This window comes from Condylura cristata, unplaced genomic scaffold (assembly GCF_000260355.1).
Source record: "Condylura cristata isolate star-nosed mole 26May11 unplaced genomic scaffold, ConCri1.0 scaffold00020, whole genome shotgun sequence".
Lineage (NCBI taxonomy): Eukaryota > Metazoa > Chordata > Mammalia > Eulipotyphla > Talpidae > Condylura > Condylura cristata.
In genome coordinates, this window is record NW_004567121.1 from 2,083,767 (window position 1) to 2,110,141 (window position 26,375).

The window sequence follows — 26,375 nt, forward strand, 5'->3', positions numbered from 1 at the left end:
TCACCAGAGACAAAGTGGGGAGCAGAACAGGCAGATCTACTGAAATACACTGCTGAGGGGAGCAGCAGGCAAGACAGGAGAGGTCTGTTAGGGATGGAACCCAGGCCACAGTGTCTGTTAGGGGGAAGGAGGTCCTGAAGGAACTCTACAGACACAGGTTGTGGACTCCACCCCTACTCCAGACTAAAGAGATTAAGATACCGGGAACTGCAAATCCCATCATCCCCCAAGGGAAAAACTGCTGGGACCTGAGGGTGGAGTCAAGCAGTCAAGTTTGGTATAAAACCAGACTTGTGGGCAATGGGGCTTTCCTGGCCTCTCTGCTTTTGGCTTGATTCAGTTTCACCAGCTCTCACCTGGATTTCAGCCCAGTGGAACTGGTAAGACACATTCATCAATTTATCTTCCCTTTTTATTCCTCCCTGAATTACTCATCTCTTCATTTCCCCCATAAATAAATTAACTTCTCCGTATGTGCCTGCAGGTGAGTCTTAATTATATTTCACTCTAAGTGCACAGGTGAGGACCCAGAGTCAGGCAAACCATTTCATTTGAGGGTTGCACTGTTAACAGTTGGTGATAGCTTGAGAGCGCTGACTTTATTTATCTCTTGTGCCACCAGGGAGGCCCTTAATCTCTGCTCCACTTTCTGAGTCCCAAAAGGCTAGTTATGTGGGGAGATTATTACCAGCACCTTTCTCCTTGGATTATATATCTGATCTAAAGTAATGCTGCTAAAGTAAAATTTTCCCTAAAACGCCTAAGAATCCACACATGTGACCCATGCCTGTCAGAAATAAGTGCCTAGAAGCGTGGGCACTGGCACAGCTATTTCATTACTCCACACCTCTCTGCCTCTGATTCTCGGAGTCCTGGTCCTTGGTGCTCTTTTTCCCTCATCAGCCCTGGGGCTGGGGCTTCCATTCCCGACTACTCGGCAGCCATTTGGGATTGATGAGGCTATGGGCCGACAAGCTGCTGTGACAGAGAGCTCACAGTAACTTAAGAGAGATTTCAAGATCTTGGTCACTCTGGCGCCCTCTGTACCAACCTCCACACAGAACTCTGGCTTGCAAGTTGTTCCAGCCGTTGCTATTTCCTGGTCCTCAAGAATGAAGGGCTGAGCGTGATTTTGTTTTCCTATGACAAGACCCTAGAAGGTCCCGACTCTAGCTGTGCTCAGCCCACGAACCAGGTACGACCGTGTGTCCCAGCCCCCTTCAGCAAGACTAATACACCAAGAGATCATTAAGGAGCCCATGTTCAGTCTTAGACCTTAAAGTGAAGGTGACTAGTTCACTGAAAGGCAAAACAAGGACTCACCGCAACACCAGGTTAATGCCCCTCGCTCTGAGGCTGAGAGCGGCGGCGGCTGGGGTAGCGCGCCCCCTGGCGGCCGAAACTCAGACCCCATAGTCTCGCTAGAAATTGGACCCAGTAAGGGGGACTCCGAGGCTTCCCCCCCACCACCACCCCGAAGGGCTCACGCACACACCACATAAACTAGGTGCGTACCACGGCCGCCTAATGCCAAACATCAAGAACACCATAAAGGTCCGTGAATAGGTGAATTCTTAAGTCCTGAAAGGTAGATGGCATGGAGCCCTAGCAGCTTCGTTGTGTATCAACTGGAAACAATTAGGGTAAAGGAGGGGTGAAGAGGAAGACGAATAAACACAAAGCACTTTTGACTTTTTATTACATTCCGGTATTGATATTTTACAATGTCTGCATTATTTTTAATTAAAAAAATAAAGTCCAGTATATTTGCACATACAAATTGCATAAATTAAGTTGCAACTCTGCATATAATACTTTACATAATGATGTGTTAGATGTACAGAGAAGTAAGTCTGGAAGGATGGCGGGACAGCCAAAGCCCCATCAGAGGGATCAGCAAGAACACCACCTCCCGGAATCAGGGTGATGGATTTTAAGCACTAGTGCCAAGCCCCAGAGTGTCATGAGAGCAAGTGCTGAGGCAGCACCAAGCCAGTGCCCCCACCCTTACCCTCCATCAGTCACCACAGCTGGTGGTAGGAGGTGCCACCTGCCCCAAACCTGCAGGTGAGAAAGGAGGCACGGAGAGGCTGAGTGACATGCTCCATGGGGAGTTGTGCCTGGCCCTGGGTCCCCTAGGGCTCCCAAGACTTGCCTTTGATCCCACATCTCAGCCTGAAAGTCAGCCTCAGATCTCAGGAGAAGGCCCTTCAGTTGGCAACCTGACCATGACCCCACGACCCTATGATGTCACATGACCTCAGGCCACAGAGACAGACATCCTTGGTGATTCCTCTGCCTGATGGTAGGGCTGGGGGTCATAAGCTGGCCGTTTTGAAAAGGGCTAATGCGACCAGATGCAATGGAGAAGAGTCAAATTAAAAGAAAATGAAATGGTGAAGACAGAGACTGGGGGAGGAGGAGGGAATGGAGCACTGCTGTTTAATGATTAGAGTGTCCTTTGGGTGATAAAGTTCTGGAGACCTCACACAATGTAAACATACACATGCCACTGAACTGGTTAAGACATTTTATGTTATATGTATCTGACCACAAATGAACATTTGTTAAATAAAAGTTCCATTTCATTTCCCAGGAGCATGTCACCTTCCTGGGAGATTTCCAGCTTGGAAACGTAACACCATAGAACAACTTACTCAAAATCTGACTGTAATTATATTGAATTAAAGGAGACTTGAGAGCCTCTCCATGAAGAAGTCATTGAGACAGAATTTCATTTTCACATTCAGATTTTTCTTCCTTTGGAATAAGCACGGCACTGAAAAGCGATGCACCAGAGTATTCCTTTACAGTATTTAAAGTCAAGATTCATTCATGGAACACTACAGGACAGTACTCTTCTTATCGAATAATAGAATACCACATAAAAATAAATGTAAAGCTTGTATATGCCCATGAAACAGATCACACGCACACACAGTCGGGTGTGACAGGTGCTCTGCACACAGCCTCACATGTCCCTGGCCTTGCTGCCACCAGGGCAGGCAGGGCACACACGGGCAGCCCCTGTCACCTTCCAGCTGGCCCCTCAGCACCTGGGGGTGAGGGGTCTCACAGGCTCATCAGACCATGGGAGGGAAGCTGGACTGGGAAAGTCACCTCCCGGTACCATGTGCTGAGTCCCTAGTTGTGGCCTTGCTGTGCTCTGTATCACGCACTGTTTTCAAAATTGGGATTCTTGAGATAGATGTCACTAGGCGAGAAGTTCAGAATCTCATCCAAGGAAGGGCTGTCATCGTCTGGAGTAATTTCAGACTCAAACATGCGCTGCAGCAAGGCGTCCACCGTCCTGTACTCTAGGAGAGAGGAGAAGAGGTGTGTGGACCTGCCTGTCCTGATGGGGCCCCCATGTGGGCAGAGATAGGTATTCCTGAGGGGTGGCCTCTGAACGTGGCAGCCAGACATGTGGAAGGAAAGATGAAAAAGCCAGGAAAGAGGTACTCATCTCTCTTCATGCTGATTGTCCAAGCTCCCCAACTACTGAAGACTTTGAAGACCTAGGAGAAGGTCCTACCTAAGGCTAGAGGAGGCTGGACAACTCAGAGGGGCTGCACGCTCTGCTCCTATGGTCTGTGTTGTATTTCTGAAAGTTTATCATAGGTCGCCCCAGCCAAAATGTAACAGAGACTAGGTTCGGTCTGCTCCACCAATTATTAATTCAGTGATACTTATTAAGATAACTAAACAGACAGTTGTTAAGGTCTCCCATGCCGAGGTATATTGTTAGATTCTAAGGATACAGCAGAGTAAAAAAAAAATGACTATACACAAGGCACTTCCTTTCCAGTCTTCAAAGAAAAGAGATGGTGACCGGTAGTCACTCAATGAATGTGCAGGTGGCATTCACGGAAAGGAAGGGGGCTGGCAGCCATACAGGAGAACCTGGCCTTCTTGTAGATGCCAGAGGGCTTTCTTGAAGAAGTGCTGCCTAAGTGGAGGAGACCTTAAGGGAGGGTTGCCCTTAATTACACAAGCAGGGATAGCATGAGTCAAGGAGCAAAAGCAGCATGTGCAAAGGCCCTGTGGCAGATAGGAAGAAACAGCAGAGCACGGACATGGTGATTATGGTGGGAAGGAAAGAGGCTCAGACAGAGAGAAACCAGGCATGAGGGTGTGAAGGCCATGTAGGGGGCCAGTTTCTTATCCTTGGCAATGGGAAGCCACTGTAGGTGAGTTCTGCATTCTGGAAACAACTCAGTGGCTACAGCAATGAGGTGGGCTTGGAGGGAGTTTTGTGTTTGGTTAAAACTTACTGTTTGAAGCAATTCTGAAGTACAGTCCTTTCAAGGACTTCCTTTTGTTGTCTCCGTCATCCCCACTAGAGCCAGTGTCCTTGGAGTTCATGTCATCAGTGAGCTTCTCATCCGGCACTTCTTCCCTTTGAGGAGGAAGAGGCAAGATAAACACAGTCACGGGGTACGCATGTTGTGTGCAGCCACACCCAGGGCTCCCAGGGCCTCGGAGGAGAAGCAGAGCGCAGGAAGCAGCCCACAAGCCCTGACCCCAGCACCGGCACTTAGAGATTAAACGGGATGGAGGCCCCAGTGTGACCTCCAGTTCAAAGTGTCTCTGAGCAATGTCCAGGGAAACGTGATCTACTCACTCTTGGATCCCCACACCAAGCTCCTGGATCTTCTTCTCAATAGCAGTCTCTATTTCACTTTTTTCTAATGAATATGCCACAAAAAACGCCTCCAAGATGAACGCTATGAAGATACTGAGAGAAGAAGAGGTAAGAATCAGGTTAAGCTAGTTGTGGCCTAAGTGACAGGAAGTCCAATGAGCATCCAGGCCCCAGAAGAAGGCAGCCTGTTGTCTCAAAGGGAATGCAGCAGCTAGGAGAAGTGACAGACAAGCCAAGCGTCTCTCAAGGATTAGATACAACTTTCAGTCTCTTGGAAAATCATTCTCGTTAAACAGTGAGTATTAAGAAGAAAATACAGTTCACTTGAGCTTAGGCTATATGCTTGTTGGAAGATGATTCTCCAAGGCTCGGTTTCTGCACAACCTGGCTTCTCTGAGAGAAGGGATTTGGAGTCAAGAATGTCTGTCTAGGTGACCTGCTGGGGCATGAGCTTACTGCTGCCTGCCTCCCAGCAGCCCAGGGCAGCAAAGGTAGAGCCCTCTCTGGGTCCGCCCTGAGATCTGCTTAACTCCCAGAGTAGAACAAAGTGTCTCTTCTCCCTCTGCAGAGGGGAGAATAGACAGGTCCCGGGAGTTTCCCTCCTGCAATGCCAGCCCCTCAACTGGCCCCCACCACACTGTTCAGGGGCACAGGAATAGACACCAGCACTGCTCCAGCTGCAGCCTTTACCTGGATCACAGTGCTCTCCGTCTCTGAGCCCAGGAGGCATGGTCAGAGGCATTTCTTCAGGGCCTATCTGGGGCTGTGTTTGTAGACTAAGGTGTGAGCTCACTGGAAGGGAAGACCCTCAGTCCCTTCACTGTCTCTGACTGACCAGGTGAAGATGGAGCCCAGTGCTATCAAACACCCACATGCTCTGAGGAGAAGAGGGGCAGAAACATCCCTGCAGCCTCTCATGTGCTACCTCGGCCTGCCCCACCTGTCCCAGGGCATGGCCACATGGCACCCGCAGGTTCTCATACAGGTACTCTGTGCAAGTCAAGAGAGACACGCAATCAGAACGCCCAGAGCTTCCTCTCCCCGTACCTCGACTGGACATTCTGGAGTCAAAATCAGCAGTGTAATGGGGTGGCCAAAACATATGGTAATGAAGCCACAGGGCTTCATTGTGGCACCCCACAATGCAGGCCCCCCACTCTGGGAGGGGTGTGACAACCAGAAAAACCCCTTGGGGAGTGATCAAGGGGAGTCAACTCAGGTCCTATGAGGCACCAGGGAGATAAAAATGGAGATCCCTAGGCTGGAAGGAGAGCTCTTTGTAGCAGTTAGATGTCAGAGCAGCTTCCAAGTAGGAATGGAGTTCTCCCAGGGAAGAGGGGTCAGGACGGAACTCAGGCCAGGGAAGAGAACTCACTAGGGGGCGGATCTCCCTCCCCATCATGGAAGGACATGAGAGCAGGTCAAGGGAGCTGACTCTGAGGCTCTGTGTCCTGGCAGGTGAACGGATTCAAGCGGAGGATGAAGGGATTATCAGGAGGCTGTTCTAAAAGGGATTCCTTCCTGGTAGGGAAGAGTCAGGGGAGTGACAGGACCCAGAGTCCTTCTGACCCAACAACTCTCAGGGGTGCATTATCCACTGATGGCAAGATGCTGGCAGACACGGATGCACCCCAATATGCACAGAGCCAGAGCCCTCCCTCCCAGCACCCTAGCACCTGGCAAGGAGATGTAACCTAGCTGCCTTGGGCACGAGGGGCCAGCAAGCTCTTACATGTTCTGAGAAAGATCTGGAATCGCCAAAGTGGGCAAGTGAACTCACTTGACAATGAGGATGACCACCACAATGTGGAACCCAATGAAGTATAGCTTCGCTGCCTGGTGCGTCACAAGGGCGAAGCCACCTGCCAAGAGTACAAAGCTAAGGAAGCACAACCTTCCAGGATGGGGCAATGGCCTGAACTCAGCACTGCTGAGGTGGACTCCTCCCCTGCTCCGGAGGCCACGTTCAGCAGCCCCCCGCCACACAGGGGGTGACAGCACCCTCAGAAAGGATATCATGCCACTGGTTGACCACGGTGAGCTCCAGCAGCACGATGAAGGAGGAAGCCAGGTCATTGAAGTTGTTCTTGCAGTACCTGTCTCGCGCGAATGCTGAGTCTTTTAAGGCTGGGTTTCCGCACACCAGGGCACCAGGAGCAGTGAAGTTTGGGTCCAAGAACTGGATTTTGCCATGGAACACTTCCATCCCGACGATAGCAAACGCGTAGTAGACCACCTAGGGTGAGCAGCACACAGTCAGTGGACACAAGGAGTGAGCGGCAGAATCAGGGCAGGGAGGGTGTGGGACACCTGGGAGCACTGTGGACACCAGTGAGCTCCGGGCAAGGGCCAGCAGGAAGGCTGGCTGCTCTCACTCAGGCATGGCTGCCCCCCCCACCCAGGGCCCCCACCGAGGTCCGGTAAAGGTCAGCCACTCTGCGGGGAAGCCTGAGCTGTCCCTGGAGGAGGACATGGACTTGACCTCGCCCCTGGACTCCTAGTACAAAGTCAAAAATGAAGCAGCTGGCAAGTTAGTGGGTTAAGTACTCAATTCCTCAGTAGAGGTAGTCCTCTAAGGAAAAAACAAATAGAGTTGGAGCTTAACCTTGTTATTTTTATACCAGAAGAAGTCCCAAAGGAACCACGGGGTTAAATATAAAAAATCAGAAAGTAACAAGGGGAAAAAAAAAAACCCAAGTAGAAAAAGGCCTCACTATGCATGATGTAAAACCTAGAAACCATAAAAGATTAATGAGTGTGACTACATAATTAATTGAAAATTTTATATAGTTAAAAAAAAACAGCAAAACAACCAAAAAATAAAAAAACAGCAACAGACAAGGAAAAATAATTATTCTCTATACAATTTTCCAAGACTTATTCCCATAACAAGCAAAGCACTCCTGCAAATCACATAAAAACAAGACAAATAAAAAGGACCAAGGATATAAACAGGCTGTTCGTGAAAAATAAGCATCGGTGGTCAAAAGAACACGGAAGACACTTGATCTCAGTGAGAGCAATGCAAGCCAAGCTCAGCGCCACTGCCCTCCCCTACCCCATCAGTTTGGGAAAACAAAAAATATTTTACAAATCCCATTTATGAGGGATGCAGATACTCCCACACAGTTGTTTGGAAACACAGGGAGCGCATGTTGGGAAGGCAATTGCCACGTGTGATCCCCATTATCAATGCACTTGCACTTAACCTAGAAACTCTGCTGCTGGGAATGCGCCTCATAGAGGCACAAGAGCTCGCGCACATACATGGGCCAGAGTCTCCAGCAGTCACTGGTGACACTGCCCACCGAGTGTCGGTAGAGCTGCCCAGCTATGGTCCGGAATCCCCCTCATGGGACACTTCCACGGACGGGTGTTTACACAGATGCACATGTGCTGAAGAACATCCAGCAAGACATCAGGTAGAATCAAGCTGTGCACAGATTGAATGGGTCAGACCATTCGATACACTTGCTGTCGGCACAGGAATATTGAGGCAGAATATCTGGAACTCCTTAGTAGTGGAAAAGAGGCATGGGAGGCGGGGGTGAGAATGGGTGACTTAGACTCTATCCTTCATTTTACTCTACCATATTTTTAAGATTATTTATTTATGCATACAGAACTGGGGTACAAGCCAGAGGTGCAGAGGTGGTGAAAGGATTCACCAGAGACAGAGGGGAGCAGCAGACAGGTCAGGAGAAGTCTGCCACGCCATGTGGGTCACCTCCAGGGACGGGGTGGAACTTGCACTCATGTGGCTGCAGCTCGCTTGCCGTGCTGTGTCCTTACCCATTGTGCCAACAGGAAGGGCCCTGACTCCACCACTTCAACAGAAAAATAGGTACTCTGTAGCAGAGCATCTACCCACATTTGAGCTCCTGCAGCCCTATAGAGTGGAAGCATCTCTGAGCAGGATGCCATGGCCCCACTGCAGCCTTTCTATGGCATCACCAACTAAACCCAGGTAGGCACTCTCTGAGCAGGACAAAAAGGATGTGGCTCTCAGGGCAAGTGAGGAGCAAAAAGGAACCTACATCCCTAAGAACCACATGCTAGCCAAGAACACCCCAACAGGCATCAGTCTCCCCCCTGAGGTATTAATGCCTGAACGGCAGTCAGAGCACTGCTATGGGGCATTGATAAAGTCCCAATGTTTCTAGAAACTTGGCATTTCCAAAAATAGCTAAAGGAAACCAGGGAATCTTATTTCCTTAACATTGCTTAAAGTAAGGCTTAATAAACATTGCTAAAAATTAGTATCTTACCATTTACGTCACTCAGAAGAGGAACAAGAGTAGCTACTCACCAAGATGAGCCCACCAAACGTCAACATTGTAGGGCCGATGTTAATCAAGGTAGTCACGATAATCCGGAATCTAGGAGAAAGCAGTTCCTGAGGCATGCCGGAAGGGGAGACCCGAGCCCTGAATGACCCACACCGGCAGGTCTCCCCCAACCCCTGCATCCAGGCCTGGATCATCTCTTTCAATGCTGTTGGGAATCTGAGTTAAAATTTCTCAGAATCATTCCATCTACCAAGCTGAGGGGGAGTTAACTTGTAGTTTTCCCTGATGCCAGTGTTTAAAAACCTAAGAAGTATCAACACAAACTTTACTAGTAAGACATGGATGCATGTTGAGGCTAAAAATTTAGCTAGCCTCATTTGCTTTCTTTCTCCACTTATTTTTTTTTCCTATCAAAATCCAAACTGCTTTATTTTCTTTAAAGATTTATTTATTTATGCATACAGAACTGGGGTGCAGGCCAAAGGTGCAGGGGCCGTGAGAGGATTCACCAGAGACAGAGTGGGGAGCAGAACAGGCCGACTGATGAGGTACACTGCTGAGGGGAGCAGCGGGCGGGTCAGGAGAGGTCTGCCAACCTGCATTAGCGCTGAGCTGGAGGCTTAGGTTGAGGAGGAGTGGGCCTGGGAGGGCAATATCTCCCCATGCTCCTTAAAAGGACCCTGAGCTATCAACAACAGGGTGGGGATTCTCCAGGCTTTGGGGTCAGACTCCTGGGTCTGTATCCTGGTTCTGCCTCTTTCAAGTTTTGCACTGTTCAGGAAGTTACCTAACCTCTCTGAGCTTCATTGCCATCACCTATGACCTAGGGATAATAAAAGCCCCTATGTCAAGGGTCTCAGGAAGGATTTAACAAGACAATGGTTAGCACACTCAGGTTAATATGGGTGAACCCTACTCTCTGCTTGCGAGTGACTGCATCACGATGAAAATGCCCCCAGAGAGCTGCTATTTGAGTGCTCTTCACCATCTTCCAGGGCTTCCCTCCAGCCCCAAGACCCCCAGAGACCCCCAGGCTCGACTATACAAGCAACATTCAGAGTTCACAGGAGGCATGTTTGCAGTTCTGAGAGAGGAGTGGTTTCTCCCAAACACTCATGTGAGAGACCACCCAAGCACAGCTGTTGCCCATCCTCTGCCTTCACCTCTGAATGCTGACGATGACCCTTAGGAGCCGGAGTATTCTCAATATCAAGACAATATCCAATATCTGCTGGCTGTTGTATTTTCTTGCTGGAAAAGAACACAATCATAGGGGAAAGATGTGCTTTACTTCAGGAGGATGGATCTGAGCAAAGAGAAAGTGAGTGCTGTCTGGAATCACTAACACACCCGCCACGACCCCCCCAACGACACCCCCCCCCCCCACACACACACACTCCCAGCTAATTGCAGCTAAGCCTGACAAGTGACCTAAGGAACCGTGAGTATGGGCGCAGACTTCAGATTGATGAAAGGTGTGGATCCAGCTCTCCAGAACACACTTCAACAAGCCCTCCACCACCACACCATTCATTTCACAGCTCTGTTAAGAAGCTGCATTCTCACTAGATAATGCCCTCTGCCTACGGGGATGAGAAGAAGCAGAGTGACTAGGGTGGATGTGCCCTGGGGAAGGAGTAAGAAGACAGTAGAAAGAAGAGGGGGGGAGGGGAACATGCAGAGCCTTGCTATGGCTGGAGCCTGGGTGGGAGCTGTGATGGGCAGAGGTCAAAGGCATGGAGGCCAGCCATGACACCATGGCCAGCTTTGCAGGACAATCAGGTGAGTACAAGAAATCCTCACTTGACTGGCCAAGAGGTCCTCAGAAACTGTGACTTTCAGCAAAGGTAGAAGAACAAGTGTAAATTGTTTCACTTGACTTCAGCCTGTTTTGTCTTCAATGTTATATAACAAAAGAACACTGAAAGAAAAACTGTACTCAAGAGCTGCCATATTGGGCAGGACAGACAAGGCAGAGGGACGGACAGACGGAAGGACAGACGAGGCAGAGGGAATCTCCAACAGACAACTGAACACAGACAAAGCTACCATCCCGCTCCAGGAGATGGTAATTACTAATTCTCTTGCATCCTTGCAGCCTGGCCCCAAACACCTAGTGGGATACGGGGCTCAAGAGAGACTGAGCACACAGTCCCGGGGGGTGGAGAAGCCACGGCTGAGCACTGACCTGACTGGATGGTGGCGGTGGCCACAGTCGCCAGCAGCGCTGCAATGATGATCAGTGTGTCGAACCTAACAGTGCAGAAGCAAAGTCGTGCAGAGTCAGAGAGAAGTCTGTCGAGCTCAGGCTACAGTGGATTCCGAGAAAACCTCGAATCCACCGTCTTCTGTAAAGCAATGATTCACTCACACATCTGAAGTTCATAATTATTAGGTGATCAGATATGAAACAAGAAATACTATGTCTCATCAAGCCAATGGCCATTCTCTGGGAGGCCACTGGCACACAGGGAGATGTAACAATTAGCTAAATCCTATCAGTTTAATTGTCTTGCAAATTAACTATATACATGTGAGAAGTCTGGTACATTTTCAGAAAACATAATCTTTCTTGGTGTCAATTTTTTGAAACGTATCTCCACTTTTTACTTAAAGAGGAAATTCATCACGGGGTTACTTTTCAGATTCAATACCAAAGCCGTGGGCAACACTGACCAGCTCCCCCTTGATCACATGCACATCCTAATGAGTTCCTGGAAGTGAGAGTGGATCTCACAGAGCTCCTGCCTACCTCGCTCTGCCCCTCCCAGGCCAGGCCTGTCCAGTGCCTGATGCCCCACAAGGCCCAACACGTGATTTGGAGATGGACGGCTGGCTTGCAGCCTGCAGGTGAGGCCGAGAGGGCAGAGACCTGGGCAAGCAGTGAAATAGGCAGACACATTCAGCAGGAGAGAGGCCTGCTACAGTCCTCGTCATCCAGCCACACGGGCCAAAACACATGCTCACCAGTTCCAGAACTGCTTCTTTCCAAAATAGGTTCTGGGTTCGTACGTATACAGTTTCAGGAGAATCTCTATGATATAGAGAACAAGGAAGACCCATTCTGCATAGGAAATGAAGGGGTTTTTCTCATCCAGAGCGATGAAGATGGCATTTAGAAGAATGACGACATCATAAACCCATACAAAAAGTCTGCAAGAGGAGATGAAGAAGCGACCCCGTCATCAAGTGTTTCGAAAAGAACACATTCAAAACCTTACCTTGTGATGTGGCTTCCCAGCATGTGATGACTGTACCCCGCACCCCAGAAAGCACACCTAGTCTGGGGTCCTTGACTAGCTCTAGGAAGCATGGCAGAAGGAAGCCTAATCTAAAAGCCTGTCCTTTTCTAAGGTTGGACATGGTGTATTCACAGCTTTTCCCAGGCTTCCTTGGGAAACCAAGAGCAGTGAGCAGGGAACTGACTGATGGCTTCACTGATGAAACACATTCAGTCTAGACCAGATTCCTCTGCTTTTAAGACTACTTCAGAGAAAATGTCCCGTTCTCACGTGCCTGTGCCGAACCATCTTCTGGACCAGGAGGCTTGCAGGCGACTGGTACACCCGTGGCATCCAGGTTTCCAGGGGGTGTCTCCTGATGTTGATGGTGACCACCTGGATGTTGAGGAGGTCAGCCAACTGTAGAAAACTAATTTTGTCTGCAATGGAAAAGTAACTTCAACACACATGGCCAATACAATACTGAAGCCAAAGGAAAAAGCCAGATCAGCATGGATCCTTGTTTCTGCATTTCACAGGTGAAGACCTGAAGTCTCAAAGGGTGAAGACCCAAGGCCAAGGAGCCAGCGAGTGGCTGCTTCCCACCTGTCCTCACGCAGACCTCAGCCAGCCCAAACATGATTTTGCTACTTTTCAGATGCCACTGCCTCACTTCCTGCCATTTGTACATCGCTCTCAGCGTTTCCAAAATTTAAGAAATTACCTTGGGGGAGAGCAGGAGGTCGAGGACAGACAGGGCCCACAGCTGCCCAGGGCCCACCCTGGAGGAGCCCTGCCTAGAGGAGAAGGGTCCCCTTCGAGTGTCCACTCATAAGAACCAGGGCGGTGGGGCTGGCCCTATGCGTCCAGATATTCCCAAGCTTCATCCCCTCTGTTTTTGAGAATTCTCCTTTGAATTCTGGTCTTCACTTCTCCTCACAAGGAATACCACTACTTTCTTTCTTGGCCTTTGTAGGTAGGCAGATCTTTTGCACAAAGATCTGCATGGGCACTTTCTAGAAAGTGATGCAGTAGCACCGAAAAACACCTCCTCCTGGCTCACACCATTCACGGGACAGAACACCTGAGCAAGCCATGCCAGGGAAAGTGTGTTGGTGTGCTCCATGTTTGTCCTGCACAGTGGAACAGTAAGCTAAGAGCCACCTTATTTGTCAGTCCAGAACCTGTCCATCCCAGAAGCCATCACAACGAGAAAAGCGCTTCATTGCCAGTGTTGGGAAACAGCTATCAACAGACTGACTGCTGACCGTAAGCTAAGAAATGTTGCTTTGTGTATCTCTTTTCTGGGTGAGTAGAAGGTACCCAAGTCTTTCACCAATACCTCACTACCTCTGACAGTGGCTCCCAAAAGGCCCCATTCTGTGTTTGGAATACCTCACCTTTTTAGAGCAACCCAGGAATCTGCTTGACAGAAGGAATAGCAAAGGAAGTTTGTAAAGCCCTAAAGATTCACCCACACGTTCAGAGTCCCAGTCACCTAGAAATAACAAAGGTGGCAAATCATCAAAGAAGAAGTCTCAAAAACAGAGGGGATGAAGCTCAGGAATATCTGGACTGATGGCCAGCCACACCACCCTGGTTCTTACGAGTGGACGGTAGACTGGGACCCTTCTCCTCTAGGCAGGGCTCCTCCCAGGGTGGGCCCTGGGCAGCTGTGGGCCCTTTTCTCAGCCCCCTGCTCTTCCTAAGATAAGTTCTTGAAATTTAGAAACTCTGAGAGCAATGCACAGAATCATTTCAGTTACATTGAATCTGGTTTGAAAAATTGGGACTTGGATTTTTATATGCCTTTTTTATTTCATTTCATTTTTTTTTATACCAAAGTATTGAGGCCAAAAGTGAAAAAGCTTAGCCCCATACACAGATTGAGAGGCCCCATGCTCAGCATTGTCCCGTGAAGCCTGTTGGCCTTCTCTCACCTGAAGCAGAGCCCAGCCCTGGCACACCACATGGCATAGCCCTGCGGTGCCCAGGGGAAGGACCAAGGCACTCTGTTCAAGTCTGAGAAGCCTGAGAAGCCTGGCCTTCCGAGCGGACAGCGGGACCATGACACCAGGCTGGCCGCTGAGGAGACAAAGGCTCCCTATCAGGGCCTGTTATCCTGCAGCTTCTGGCAAAGGCCTCCATCTTGGATCCAGCATCACTAAGGATACTGGCGTCATCCATTTAATGCTGTCTGTCTTGTCATACATTTCTCTTTGTGGGTTTGACTTCTCCCACAAATTGCAGAAAACCATTACCGTTTCCTTCCTTCTTAATGGAGTCTTAATTAAACCTATGGGTCTAGAGGACTAATTTAGAGTCCTCGTCCCATCTGAATTTACAATTATAATCTTGCTGTCCTATAAGACCTTCTAATTTCCAATAGTTATTTGTTTGCTCCAGTCCATGGCCTCGATGTCTGGAGCCCATCTCAGCAGCTCAGGGGGCGGGCAGGACCCCACCCTGGATCGGACACCCTTCACCACAGAGCACATCACATGCACCCATGCTGACTCAGACCAGGAGACAGAGCCACACAATTGGGGTGTGGGAGGGAAACAGAGCACCCAGGGGAGCTCCGCACAGACACAGGGGTTGTGCGATCTGCACACAGGCAGTGGCCGTGGCTGCAAGTCCATTTTTCCTCTCCTCAAGTTTCCCATGAGCTGACATTAAAGAAAACAAACTTATTTGACTATCTACTGGCTGCTGGTTGACCCATTCCTTTAGCTGCCCCTCCTTACCCCTGCCACCCACAATGGTGAGAGCCTGGGGGAGAGGAAGGCCAGAGGCCAAGGCGTCTTACCCACGAGCCCCTTCTGTTCCTCATCACAAATCCTCAGAAGGAGCTCCAGGTGGGAACTGCTGATGTCTGGTGCCACGACCTTGACCAGCTGCTTCCACTGGGCCTCCTTTACCACAAACTCCGTTCCCACCTTGACTTTCAGAATGTTGAAAGCCGCTACCATCTTGTGACGTTTCAGGTATGCCAGTTTGCGAATCTCGTTCTTTATAAAACAGAATTGTGTTTTTTAAGAGAAAGATTCCCAAATGCCTCATTTCTTTAAACATTTCAAAGTCATTGGCGAGCCAAAGAGAAATCACCGATGGGTCTGCTAAGCAACAAGGTATGGAATCCCTGCCCAGCTCCAGGTAAGTGTAGCTGATCCCTGTCTGCAGAAACAGACCTCATCTTACCGAGTTTAAATGCAGGAGACCAAGAAGCATAATCTATGTGGAGAGCAGCAGGAGGCAGCAGGTCCAAACTCCACTCTGCCCAGGAGGAAGGGAGATTCCAGAAAGGAAGGAAATGGGCTTTGTTGCTGAGAGAGAGGAAGATAGAGGAAACAAAGACAGATAGTCCAGTGAGGTAAGGAGAAGGGAGCCGTGGACTGGGTAAGAGAAAGAAAAGTGGTGGAGAGAGACAAGGGCCAGAGCAGGGTGGACAGTGGAGCCTGCCTGGAGTTGCCACCTGCCCAGCCTCAGGGAATCCTCCAGAAGGGACAGCTTGAGCAGCAGTCCTCAGCTGGTCACCTGCTGGCACCCCTAGGCTCCACTTCCTATAGGCAGGTTACCCAACCAAGTGATGACCACCTGATTGATTACCCAGCTAGACAGTAAATCCTTAAGGGGCTAGGCTGTGTCTTAATCATCAACATGTGAATCATCTTTGACTCCACAGAAGTTTGTATAATGCAGGGCACATACAGCACATGTAAGATCTGCTTGCTGGCTGAAGCCTGGGGGTGGGAGACGCACACAATAGTCCTGTCCAGCAGTCAAGGGAGGACAGTCAGAAGTAGGAGGCTCCTTGAGAGGCCCTGCTTTGGGGTCAGGAGCAGCTGAGGGTCCCACTGTGCATGGGACAGGTCATACACCTTCGAAGCTAAATCATAACACACAGCCCCACCACCCACTTCCCCTTAGCGCAATTATTTGAGTTTTCTAAATTTGATTTGCCCCCCCATGGGAAAGTGCCTAAGGAATGAAAAAATCAAAACAGAATAGAAAGCCACAAGCTACTATTTCCTTAAGGAAAATCCATCTCTCTGTCTAACTAAATTTACAACATAAAAACAGTGCAGGTGGGGAGCAGTGGAGTAGTGGAGAAGCTGTTTGAGTTATCCCTGTGGATTCCAGGTTGTAAATAAAACATCACCTGCCCAAGTACTCAGAGGCTTCTGACCACCCAACACCTCCAGAAGTTCTGCAAAAACACAAATCAACAGGAAGATACCAGGGCAAAAAGTGTTGGCTTTAAGTTTCTGTTTCTGTTTGAGGAAAAGGATTAGGCAGCTTGGGAAATATCTTCAGGCCTCAATCATGCAGAAAACAAGGAGCCACGAGCAATTTGAGGAGTTAGAAGCCCAGACTTGCCATTGCCCACCTATTTGGACACTACCTCACCACCACTGGTGAGGGAAGACAGCAAGACACCAACTTAGTCTTCAGACTCGCCCAAGTGCAAAGAAAAAGGACCCTTTCCAATATTCGCAGAGGCACTGAACAACCTCCCTGCCACTGTGCCTGTCATAGAGCCTGTCCCCACCTGGATCCCTAACTCATGCAAGTTACCTTTAAGTGCTTCCGGTAATTGTTGTAGACCACAGCCAGAAAGACGGACATAAAGATGTAGGTGTTGATGATGATGTACGCAATAAAGTAGAGTGAATACCACCAGTTGAAGTTATAGGCAGGCATCCTGGAGGGAAAAAAATAATTTCATGGTTTTTCATACCCTCGGTATACATGAAAAGTTGACCTGAGGTGACACCCCACACTGACAAGCCACGTGCCACAGACACAGGAAAGCCCCGCACTCACTCTCCATGTGAAGGGATCTCAAGTGGTTGCCATCCCTAATGCTATACAGCCTGCTCCGAACTTTCTGAAATTCCTAGTGCTTTATAGAGCTGCCAAGCTTCAAAGCATGTAGGACCTTGGAGATACCCATCCCTTCACCCACTTCACAATGAGAAAGAAAATGAAGGTCCAGAAAGGAGAGCAAATTTCCCAGGACAGGTGGAGTCTGAAGAGGGGCTTGAGTTTATACCCACAGTTCTGAAGGGACATCAAGCTGCCTTGCTGGGGGAGCCAGAGAATTTTCGAACTGTTAATCATCCCACTGGCTGGCCCTCCCTGGTGTCGCAGCGGGTTAAAGCACAGCACTAAAAAGCTAAAGCCACTACCGCATGAGTTCGATCCTGCCCCGGAGGTGACCACATGGCACTGCAGACCTCTCCTGGCCCGCCCGCTGCCCCCCTCAGCAGTGTGCTTCGTCAGTCAACCTGTTCTACTCCCCACTCTGTCTCTGGTGAAGCCTCTCACCGCCCCTGCACTTCTGTCTTGTACCCCAGTTCTGTATGCACAAATAAATAAATCTTTTAAAAAAAAAAGGCGCCTTTGACAGAAATTGGTTTTCATCCAGGAGGGGATGCTGGAGCTGCGGGCATGGTTCACCTCCCTTACGTTTTGCCAGAGTGAGCAACAGCCAAGAGCAGGTTGATGTGAGGATCACACAAGGAACCAATGACAGGAAAACAGCCCCTTGCCCAAAGCGCAGCACTGGATGAGATGGGATTGACATTTGCTAGACATTTGTGAGTGTTCTGTGTTCACCAGAGACCTAAAGAGCTCTCTACTCAGCATAGCACTGGTTAGTAGTTCACCTCCATGAACAAGATAAATCCATAACACCAAGGGAAAGAGCCATTAGGAAAAAAAAAAAAACCTATGATAATTTCCTTCTAAGTTAGCATGCATGTCTGGAGGACATTGTGTGTGTGTGTTTTGGGGAGGAAGGGCGGGGGGTGGGGTGACAACAAGTAATCTTTACATTTCTTGCCTGTTTTATTTAGCCAGAAATCCTCATCAGTGCTCAGGAGAAAAAGCCAGGATTCCTGTACTAAGAGGGCTTAGGTTTTTAATAAAACTCAAAGAAAATCCAAAATAGAAAGTAGGCTCCAGTATTTCAAAGTTTATCTCTAAATATGTATGCTGTTACTTTCAGTGTTTTAAAAATCCACCAAAACTGAGTTTTAAACAGAGGGGGTTGGCCATCATGAGTGCATGTGCAGTATTCAAATTTTTGCAACAAACCTAAACAAGCAGGATACATCACTACATTTCCTCTCCGCCTTGCTAGTGTTAGGAGGCAACTGTTCTTAGCAAGCTGAATTGTTATGGAACCGTGTTTACAAATTGGTTGACCCACGTACATGACATCAGGGCTGTTTGCAGTGGTGACCAGCACATAGAGGTCAAAAGCTATCTCTAGGATGTTGGTGAAGTAGGGTGATCCATCCACTGTTTTAAGGCCCCTAAGGATGAATCAAAAACAGAGTGAAAACCCCACACACAAAAATGAAATTGCAGTTGCCAACACTCTTTTCCCCTTTCAAGAACATTCCCGGATTGTTTGAACATCAGACAGCATCTGATGAGAGACTGTGCCACCAACATAAAAGAATTCACAGGTAGAAACTTCCAGAACAGCATGCTCACCTGTCCCCAAAGAGCTTTAAAGCCATAAGGGAGAATATCAGCACACTGAATATAAACAAGAGAAAAACATAGAGGATGTCTGGCAGAGTGTTCCGGATGCTTCGAAAAGCCCTTCGGATCTGGGGAGACAAAATTTAATTTTGTCTTCAAGAAATCAGCTTGGATTTTCTGCAAAAGCCAAAAGCAAGTTCTCATGTATCTTGATCATCTCCTTACCTGACGACTTTCAGGGAAGTTGATTAGGAACACTGGCCTTAAGACCCTTGACCACCGAACGCTGTGGATCTTGACAGCTTCCAGGGACCCGTAGATAATGAGGTCAATCAAGGTCAGCTATGAGATAGTGGGCCGAAATGTCAGCTTCAGCCGGGGACCCCCTCCTCACCAAGTGGTGGAAACTGACAACAGATGGCTCAAAGGAAAAGAGTATCAAGCAGGAAGGTGTGGAGGTGTGGAGACGGAGCCTCCGTGACTTCGAAGGACCCTGGTTCGGGCACGTTGGCTGCTTGCCAACATGCTCATCTTGAGGCACTCTTAGCTACTGTCCATTATAGCAGTTTCAGAGTACATCACCCTGCCTCACTGGGCATAACTGTTTAGTATATATATACCTCCAGATTTTTCTCTGAATGTGTAACCCATTTTTCCCTTTTTTAATTTTTAACAACTTTCCTATAAACTGTTCCTTTGCCTTACAAATTATCTCCCTGATAATAAACACAGATGTGCCTTTAATGCTATTTTCAAGGGCTGCCTGGATGGGCTACCTTTTCTTTAACACACCCCTAACTGTCAGAAAATCCATTGTGGCTAATCTTTTCAACATTATGAACAGCTCAGCCATGGCTAATCTGTGTTAAAATCTTTGAACACATTTTTCTTTCCTAGTGAAAATTCCCAGGGGTGGAGTCTAGGATGCTAACGTGTACATGCAGGTTACTTCTAACTGCCAAACTGCCTTCCAGAACACAACTCATGTCTGTGGGGCAGAAACTGTTTTTTCTCGATCTCACTAACACTGTTTTATAGGTAAACACATGCCCCTTGTCGTTGCTTTAGTTGCTGTTTCTTAATTAGCAGTGAAACTTTTTTTAAACGTGCACCATTATTATTTTAAGATATTCAAATTGCTGCATTTTGTTTGTTCTTCAGCTGTGGTTTGCTTGGAGCTGTGCTGATGGTGCTTGTATCCAAATCTGTCAGTGTTGCTGCAACCATGTAAGTCTATGGGGTCCTCTTTCTGCAGTGTCTGCTTTGACCACAAATTCTTAATGGCACTAGAATGAACACTCACCACTATGGTTACCATGATGCAGATGTTTTTTGTATCCTTCCAGAAAACCATCTGCGGAGTGACTTTTGCAAAATGCAGGAGTCTCCCAAAAAATGCAGCCAGACAGAGCACTTCTGCTAGTGAGGTAGCCTGCAGGCAGAACACAGAGACTAAGCACAGTGCCTGGCCATGGAGCTTTGGTTCTCCTCTAACTCCCTGAATACCACCATTAAGAATTAGCGATGTTGGGCCCTCCCTGGTGGCGCAGTGGGTTAAAGCACTGCACTGAGAAACTAAAGCCACTTCCGCATGAGTTCGATCCCCGCCTGCCCCGGAGGTGACCACATGGTGTGGCAGACCTCTGCTGACCCGCCCGCTGCTCCCCTCAGCAGTGTACTTCATCGATCTGCCTGTTCTGCTCCCTGCTCTGTCTCTGGTGAATCCTCTCACCCTCCGCATCTCTGGCCTGTACCCCAGCTCTGTACAAATAAATAAATAAATCTTTAAAAAAAAAAAAAAAAGAATTAGCGATGCCCCTTAATTTTACTGCAGGTTGCAGCAAAATTCTTTGCTGGTTGGAATGGTTTCTTCCTCTAAAAAGGAAGCCTGCCCGGAAGCCACACATCCCATAAGCAAAACTGGCAGGGCTTCCTGGGAAGGGCTGAGTCAGCAGACAGAAGACCCAAAATACACTTCCCCAGGAAAAGGGAGAGCAGAAGCAGGCATGTCTATGCTCTCAAGCTCCCCATGTTCACGTTCAGAATAGAAGTTCAGTTTCTCCAGTGGTAGAATAAATCCACAAAGATGTATTTCAACGTGGTGGGTCACTCCTTAGGCATCATGGTCGACAAGCTATCTGTTAAAGGCCCGGAGAGTAAACACTGTGGGCTTTGCAAGTCATTCCTTCCTCTCGCATCTACTGTCAGAAGCAAGAGCAGTGTTTAGTCAGTAATTAGCATGAGCATTCTGTAGTAGCTGGCTAGTTTATGTATTACTCAGAATGACTTGTGATCAGCTACTGAGCACCAACAAAGACTCTAAACAACTCTGACTACGATAAAGCTAAAAATGTGACAAGTCTAGCACTGTATTACCGGATTATCTATTTGCCATTAAATCAATGTGCTTTCAAAGCCTTCTTTAAATATCCTATTTGATCCTGTGCAAAGACCAAGACTTTCACTTAAAGTCAGCAGGCACAATTCTTCCAACCCTCAGTAATAAAAATAAAATCAAATTCACATTTATTGAAATTTGAGGCACAGTACCAAATCATCCATAGCCACCTCCAGTTAGCCATTCAGGTTGTAATGCTTACCAAGAAAGGCAGTGGAAACAATGCGGGCTCCTCAAACAGGGCGAGGGAAAGATCGACACAGATGAAGAAGTATGTGGTGGCTCGCATTGCCCAGTGGTTATAAAAATAGTAAAGTCTGAAGAGGAAAAACATGAAGTAATTACAAATGAAGAATAGGAGTTAAATAGCTATCAGATTTCCCAGTAGAAGAGCAGTGGCGAGCCCTCCCTGGCTGCTCAAGGGGTTAATGAGCAGCACTATGAAGCTATCCACAGCCACTGCAGCACAAGTTTGATCACCGACCAGGGAGGTGACCCACATGATGCAGCAGACCTCTCCTGACCTGCCTGCTGCTCCCCTCAGCCGTGTATTTCAGTAGATCTGCCTGCTCTGCTCCCCACTCTGTTTCTGCTACACCTTTAGCATATACTCCATTTATTGTATGCATAAATAAATAAAATAAATATTTAAAAAGAAAGAAGAGCAATGACAGGTAATATACAGTTACAGTTGTGACCACACTTCCTTTACATTCTGAGGAGCAAGGGGCAGGATCAGAATAAGCCATACTACAGAACACTCATAGAAAAAAAAACAAACCCAAGGCTATGATCATATCCCAAAATACATTCTCTCAGTAGTGTTTAACAGTCACAAGGTAGGACTAGAACATTCCTTACTGGGTGGGTGTGAGAATAAGAGGATGCTTTGGAGCACCTAAACAGAGTGAACCCCCACTTTAAGTGCCCTGCTAGTATGTGCAATGGCAGCCTGACCTGTCTGCAAATGTGCATCCTCCTATCTCGCCATGGTAGACTTGGAGGATCTTGGGGCCCTGTGATTCACTTCCTGGTGGGAGAGGACAGGGCAGGGCCCCCAATCTGCTCAGCAGGATGCAGGGATAAGGCATGTGCAGCTTTGGGAGGAACTAAAGCTCCACCCTGATCATGCTTTTCCCTTATTCTGAGCCAAACCCTTGGTCTCAGTTCCACCCTCAGGGGGTGAGAGAGAAAAATCTGAATTCTCATGAAGAGATCAAATGTACGATCCATGCCAACAAGGCACAGAAAGAGAAAGAACAAGTGTTCTTTTCACTTCGGCAACTCTAAGAGGACATCTGTGTCTAAGAAGAAAAGACAGTGACATGTTTTAGCTTGATGCCGAGTTCCTGTCCCTGATGGTGTTTATTTACTCATTATCTGTCCTCAAGATATTTAGTGAATGCTCCCCTGAGTGTGAAACACCATGCTCTTACAATTTAACCAGAAATGCATTGGATTTTATCCAAATCTATGAGCCATCCCCAAGATAGCTCTCAACGAATTTGTAGAAACAATGTCTTGGGTTTGAGTTCAACTTCGAGAACATGAAATGCTGAGAACAGGTAGTTCTTCAAGACAGTTCCACACTCTCCTTACCTGATGGCCTGAGGAGATGTTTCAAATGGAACATTTCTGTTGTACTGGGCATCGGAAACATAGGCTGCCGCCAGGAGAAGGTCCTGTCCCATTGGGAGAAAGGAAGTGAAGACAAAGTCAGAGCAAGGAAGGGCATTTTCTTTGAGATTTGTAAAGATGTCTCAAGTGTATGGAAACTCCCTTTCACTCCTCCCCAACCTCACTCTGAAGTAATCAATAGGAGGAGGCCAGATGGAGGATCCAGAAGCTCTCCTGGGCAGAAAGGCTCCTGCCGTGGAGACCAGCTGTGCCACACTAAACTGTCCTTATTCAAATACAAGCTCTTGGACAGGAATGAACAGGAAAGCACCAACTAGTATATATGCGTGTAATTAACAGTGTCCATCCATCCATATTTTGGACTATATACATATAAACACACACAGACAAAACTGTATATGGGCTACTTGAAGGGAAGTGAGAAGGATCTTAAAGGATTATTTCAACAACTAAATGATTTTCTTTCTTGGTCAGAACAAAAGTTTTGAGCCTATCTCCTCCTCAAAGTATGACCCTGCTCTGTACATACACGTATTTTAAAATAATGAAATTGCTTTCATATAATTCAAAGCTTACTTTTTTCACTCAATATGTGTCTGGTTTTCCCCCCCCCCCCAATAATAGTGTGTATATAGAGAGTCACTCAACCTTTTTTTTTAACAAAATCACCTTCAGTTAGTTTTCTTTCCTTCCATTTTAAATACATTGAATATTTTTAAATAAGTTACACACATAGATGTGTGCCATAAGAGCATTTTAGTACAGAGTATAACTTGTAGGCGAAAGATATGTACATTTTCTATTTTGATAGGTGCTACCAAATTGCCTTTCCAAACTTTATTTTATATGCCTCAAAAATAATACATGAGCATATATGTTTTTTTCCCTTCTCACCAACATTAATACAATTTTAAATGGTTGATAATATCCTATCAACTAGAGGAGCAGCCTGTGATTTTAGGTAACAGCAGAAGGAAAAACAACCCAACCATCCAAGTTACCTACTCAAAACAGAGGACATCTTCCTGCCTGGATAGGGATGGAAATCTATTAGTTAATTAAGCAAGTCAATTTTGGAAATGCAAAAAGTATTCCAAGAAATCAAAAGATTTCAAATTTTATATTTAATTTTCACATCAAACATCCATGTAGAAATATTCTCTAAATTTATTTCCTATATCACATGACACATTCACTTATTCATACTGCAGCTGTACTACATTAAAAACACAGTCCTAGTTTAAAAGTCCTTTTAATGTTTTACCAAAGTAGATATATAGATTGCAAATAAATACATAAAAGGATGCTCAATATCATTGGTCATTAGGGAAGTGAAAATTTAAATCATAATGAGACACTACTACATATCTAACTAATGACCAACCAACAAGTGTTGGCAAGGATGTCCAAAACCAAAGAAAGTCAACATATAAAAAAATAACTACAGACCAATTTTCCTAATGAATATAGATACAAAGAAATGGAAAGATATTCCTACTCACAGAGTAGAATAATTAAATATTGTCAAAATGGCCATCCTGACCAAAGCAATATACACATTCATTGCAATCCCTATCTGAGTTTTAATGGCATTCTTACCACTGAACTTCATATGGAATAATAAAAGGCCCTGAATAACCAAAGAATTCTTACCAAAAAAGAGGAAAAATGAGGGCATTGCACTTCCAAACTTAAAATATACTACAAAGCTATAAGAATCAAATAGGATGGTACTAGAACAAAAACAGACACACAAACCAATGGAATAGAATTAAGAGTCCAGAAATAAGCTTACATTTATATGGTCAGTTAATCTATGATCAAAGTGCCAAGAATATAAAATGGAGCAAGGAAATATTATTTAATAAATGGTGTTGGGAAAATTTGACAGTCACATGCAAGAGAATGAAACTAGGCCACTGTCTCATACTATACACAAAGATAAACTCAAAATTGACAAAAGACTTAGATGAAAGACCTGGAACCATTAAATATATAAAAGAAAATGTAGACAAAACACTCCATGAGAGGCTACAGAGATGTCTTTGGGGATTTTTCTCCAGCATCAAGGAAAACAAGAGAGACTACAAACAACTGGGACTACTACATAAGCTTCTGCACAGCAAAATAAACCACCACTAAAAGAGGAAGAAACCCCAATGAATGGGAGAAAATATTTATGCTTTATATATATGACAAGGGGCTGCTATCCACGATCTGCAAAGCACTCACACAACTTGATAAAGAGAAAACAACCTAATCAGAAGAGGGCAGAAGAGTCAAAGAGTAACTTCTCCAAAAAAGACATATAGATGGCCAACAGGCATATGAAACAAAATGCTCACCATCAGTTATCATCAGGGAAATGCAAGTCAAGAGCACAATCGGTTATGACCAGGGAAACACAAGCCAAGACCAAAACCTATAAATGCTGGTGATATTGTGGAGAAAAAGAGTTCTCATATATGTTACTGGTAAGCTTCTTTGCTCAGCTTGTACACAAAATCAAATGCAAAACCCCTAGTTTAGCATTAGGGGGTGCCGCAATTGGCCTCCCATCTCAACCTTTATCTCCCTTCCACTATAGGCGCCCTCCTCTCTGCTGGCCTCGTTATCCACACTCCAACACCAGTCCTACTCTGTGCCTGAACTCATAATTCCCTAAAGCCAAGAGTAACCCTTCCATTTTCCTTCATACTGTCCCTCCTCAGATTTCACTTTCTCCATGAAGACTGGCAATTTCCATTTCTATATGGAAAGACTGCAGGGACAGCTGAGTTGTGAAGTATATCTTGCACAGTCTAAAGAAAGAGACAGCTTCCACAGGTCAGTTGAAGGCATTGCAGTCGTGGCAAGAAGAATGCGCGGGGATAACTCAGAGTCAGCATAAACACTGCCTGTCCCTCCATGCAAAATGACCAACGACCTGCAAGCCAGGACAGCAAAGACATGTTTTGCTTGGCCCAGAGAATACTTCATGGATACTGGCTGCAAGTTCAAATTTTTTTTAAAACTGGAGCTTACACAAAAATTTGAACTTCTGGTTTCTCTTTAAAGACCATAACATCTGGTACTTTTATTTTTATTTCAGTTAGTTTTCGTACCCACCCAGCTACTTAGTCACCTGAACAAATATTTGTTGTTTTCCAAATTCTGTGGGTCAGCCAGCTGTTCTTCTAGGCTGGGCCAACATGGCTGCTCTCTACAAATCACTCACATGTCTCAGCCAGTGCCTCACACAGCAGGCTAGTCTGGCTCTTTCACAAGCCACAGGGCTCCAAGATCATCCGAGAGTAAGCCCCCATGTCCAGGTATTCAGCACACCTCTGACTGTGTCCCATCTGCTACCATCTCATTGGCCAAAGCAAGTCTCATGGTCAGTAGTCTCAAGGGCTGGAAAAATCAACTCCATCTCCTGAGGCAGGCATGGGAAGAGTTGGTGGGTATGTTTGCAATCTATGATAGATAGCTGTGTGGCCTCAACCAATTGTAGGTGGACAGCTGTGCTCTTCTTAGGGCAGGGGACATGGCCTCTTGGTCACCATACGCACCAGTCCTCTCACCAACTGAATCTTTCCTCTGGTTTCATCTTATTTGATGTCCCCTTTGGGTACTTCAGTTTGTGACTACTTGTAAATAACACTGTTCAAGACCTACCGGTTAATGAATTTTCCTCTTGCAAGGAA

The 26,375-nt window shown here is 46.8% G+C and overlaps 1 protein-coding gene across 2 annotated transcripts in view; it reads right to left on the minus strand.

The window, feature by feature from the left end:
• Positions 1 to 1,697: 1,697 nt before the first annotated feature.
• The window catches only part of LOC101626802 (two pore calcium channel protein 2-like), a 27,773-nt gene continuing 3,095 nt past the window's right edge, over positions 1,698 to 26,375 (minus strand). For both annotated transcript variants that reach the window (XM_004685995.2, XM_012727628.1), the window contains exons 2-19: positions 22,651 to 22,733; positions 21,254 to 21,368; positions 19,957 to 20,085; positions 18,879 to 18,995; positions 18,663 to 18,781; positions 18,377 to 18,478; positions 16,734 to 16,860; positions 14,965 to 15,166; positions 12,451 to 12,595; positions 11,902 to 12,087; positions 11,123 to 11,187; positions 10,098 to 10,185; positions 8,955 to 9,024; positions 6,662 to 6,881; positions 6,426 to 6,516; positions 4,625 to 4,738; positions 4,275 to 4,399; positions 1,698 to 3,317 (exon numbers count right to left, since the gene is read on the minus strand). In XM_004685995.2, the coding sequence (XP_004686052.1) occupies positions 3,172 to 3,317; positions 4,275 to 4,399; positions 4,625 to 4,738; positions 6,426 to 6,516; positions 6,662 to 6,881; positions 8,955 to 9,024; positions 10,098 to 10,185; positions 11,123 to 11,187; positions 11,902 to 12,087; positions 12,451 to 12,595; positions 14,965 to 15,166; positions 16,734 to 16,860; positions 18,377 to 18,478; positions 18,663 to 18,781; positions 18,879 to 18,995; positions 19,957 to 20,085; positions 21,254 to 21,368; positions 22,651 to 22,733 (2,244 nt within the window). In that variant the 3' untranslated portion in view covers positions 1,698 to 3,171. The remainder of the gene's footprint in view (positions 3,318 to 4,274; positions 4,400 to 4,624; positions 4,739 to 6,425; positions 6,517 to 6,661; positions 6,882 to 8,954; positions 9,025 to 10,097; positions 10,186 to 11,122; positions 11,188 to 11,901; positions 12,088 to 12,450; positions 12,596 to 14,964; positions 15,167 to 16,733; positions 16,861 to 18,376; positions 18,479 to 18,662; positions 18,782 to 18,878; positions 18,996 to 19,956; positions 20,086 to 21,253; positions 21,369 to 22,650; positions 22,734 to 26,375) is intronic.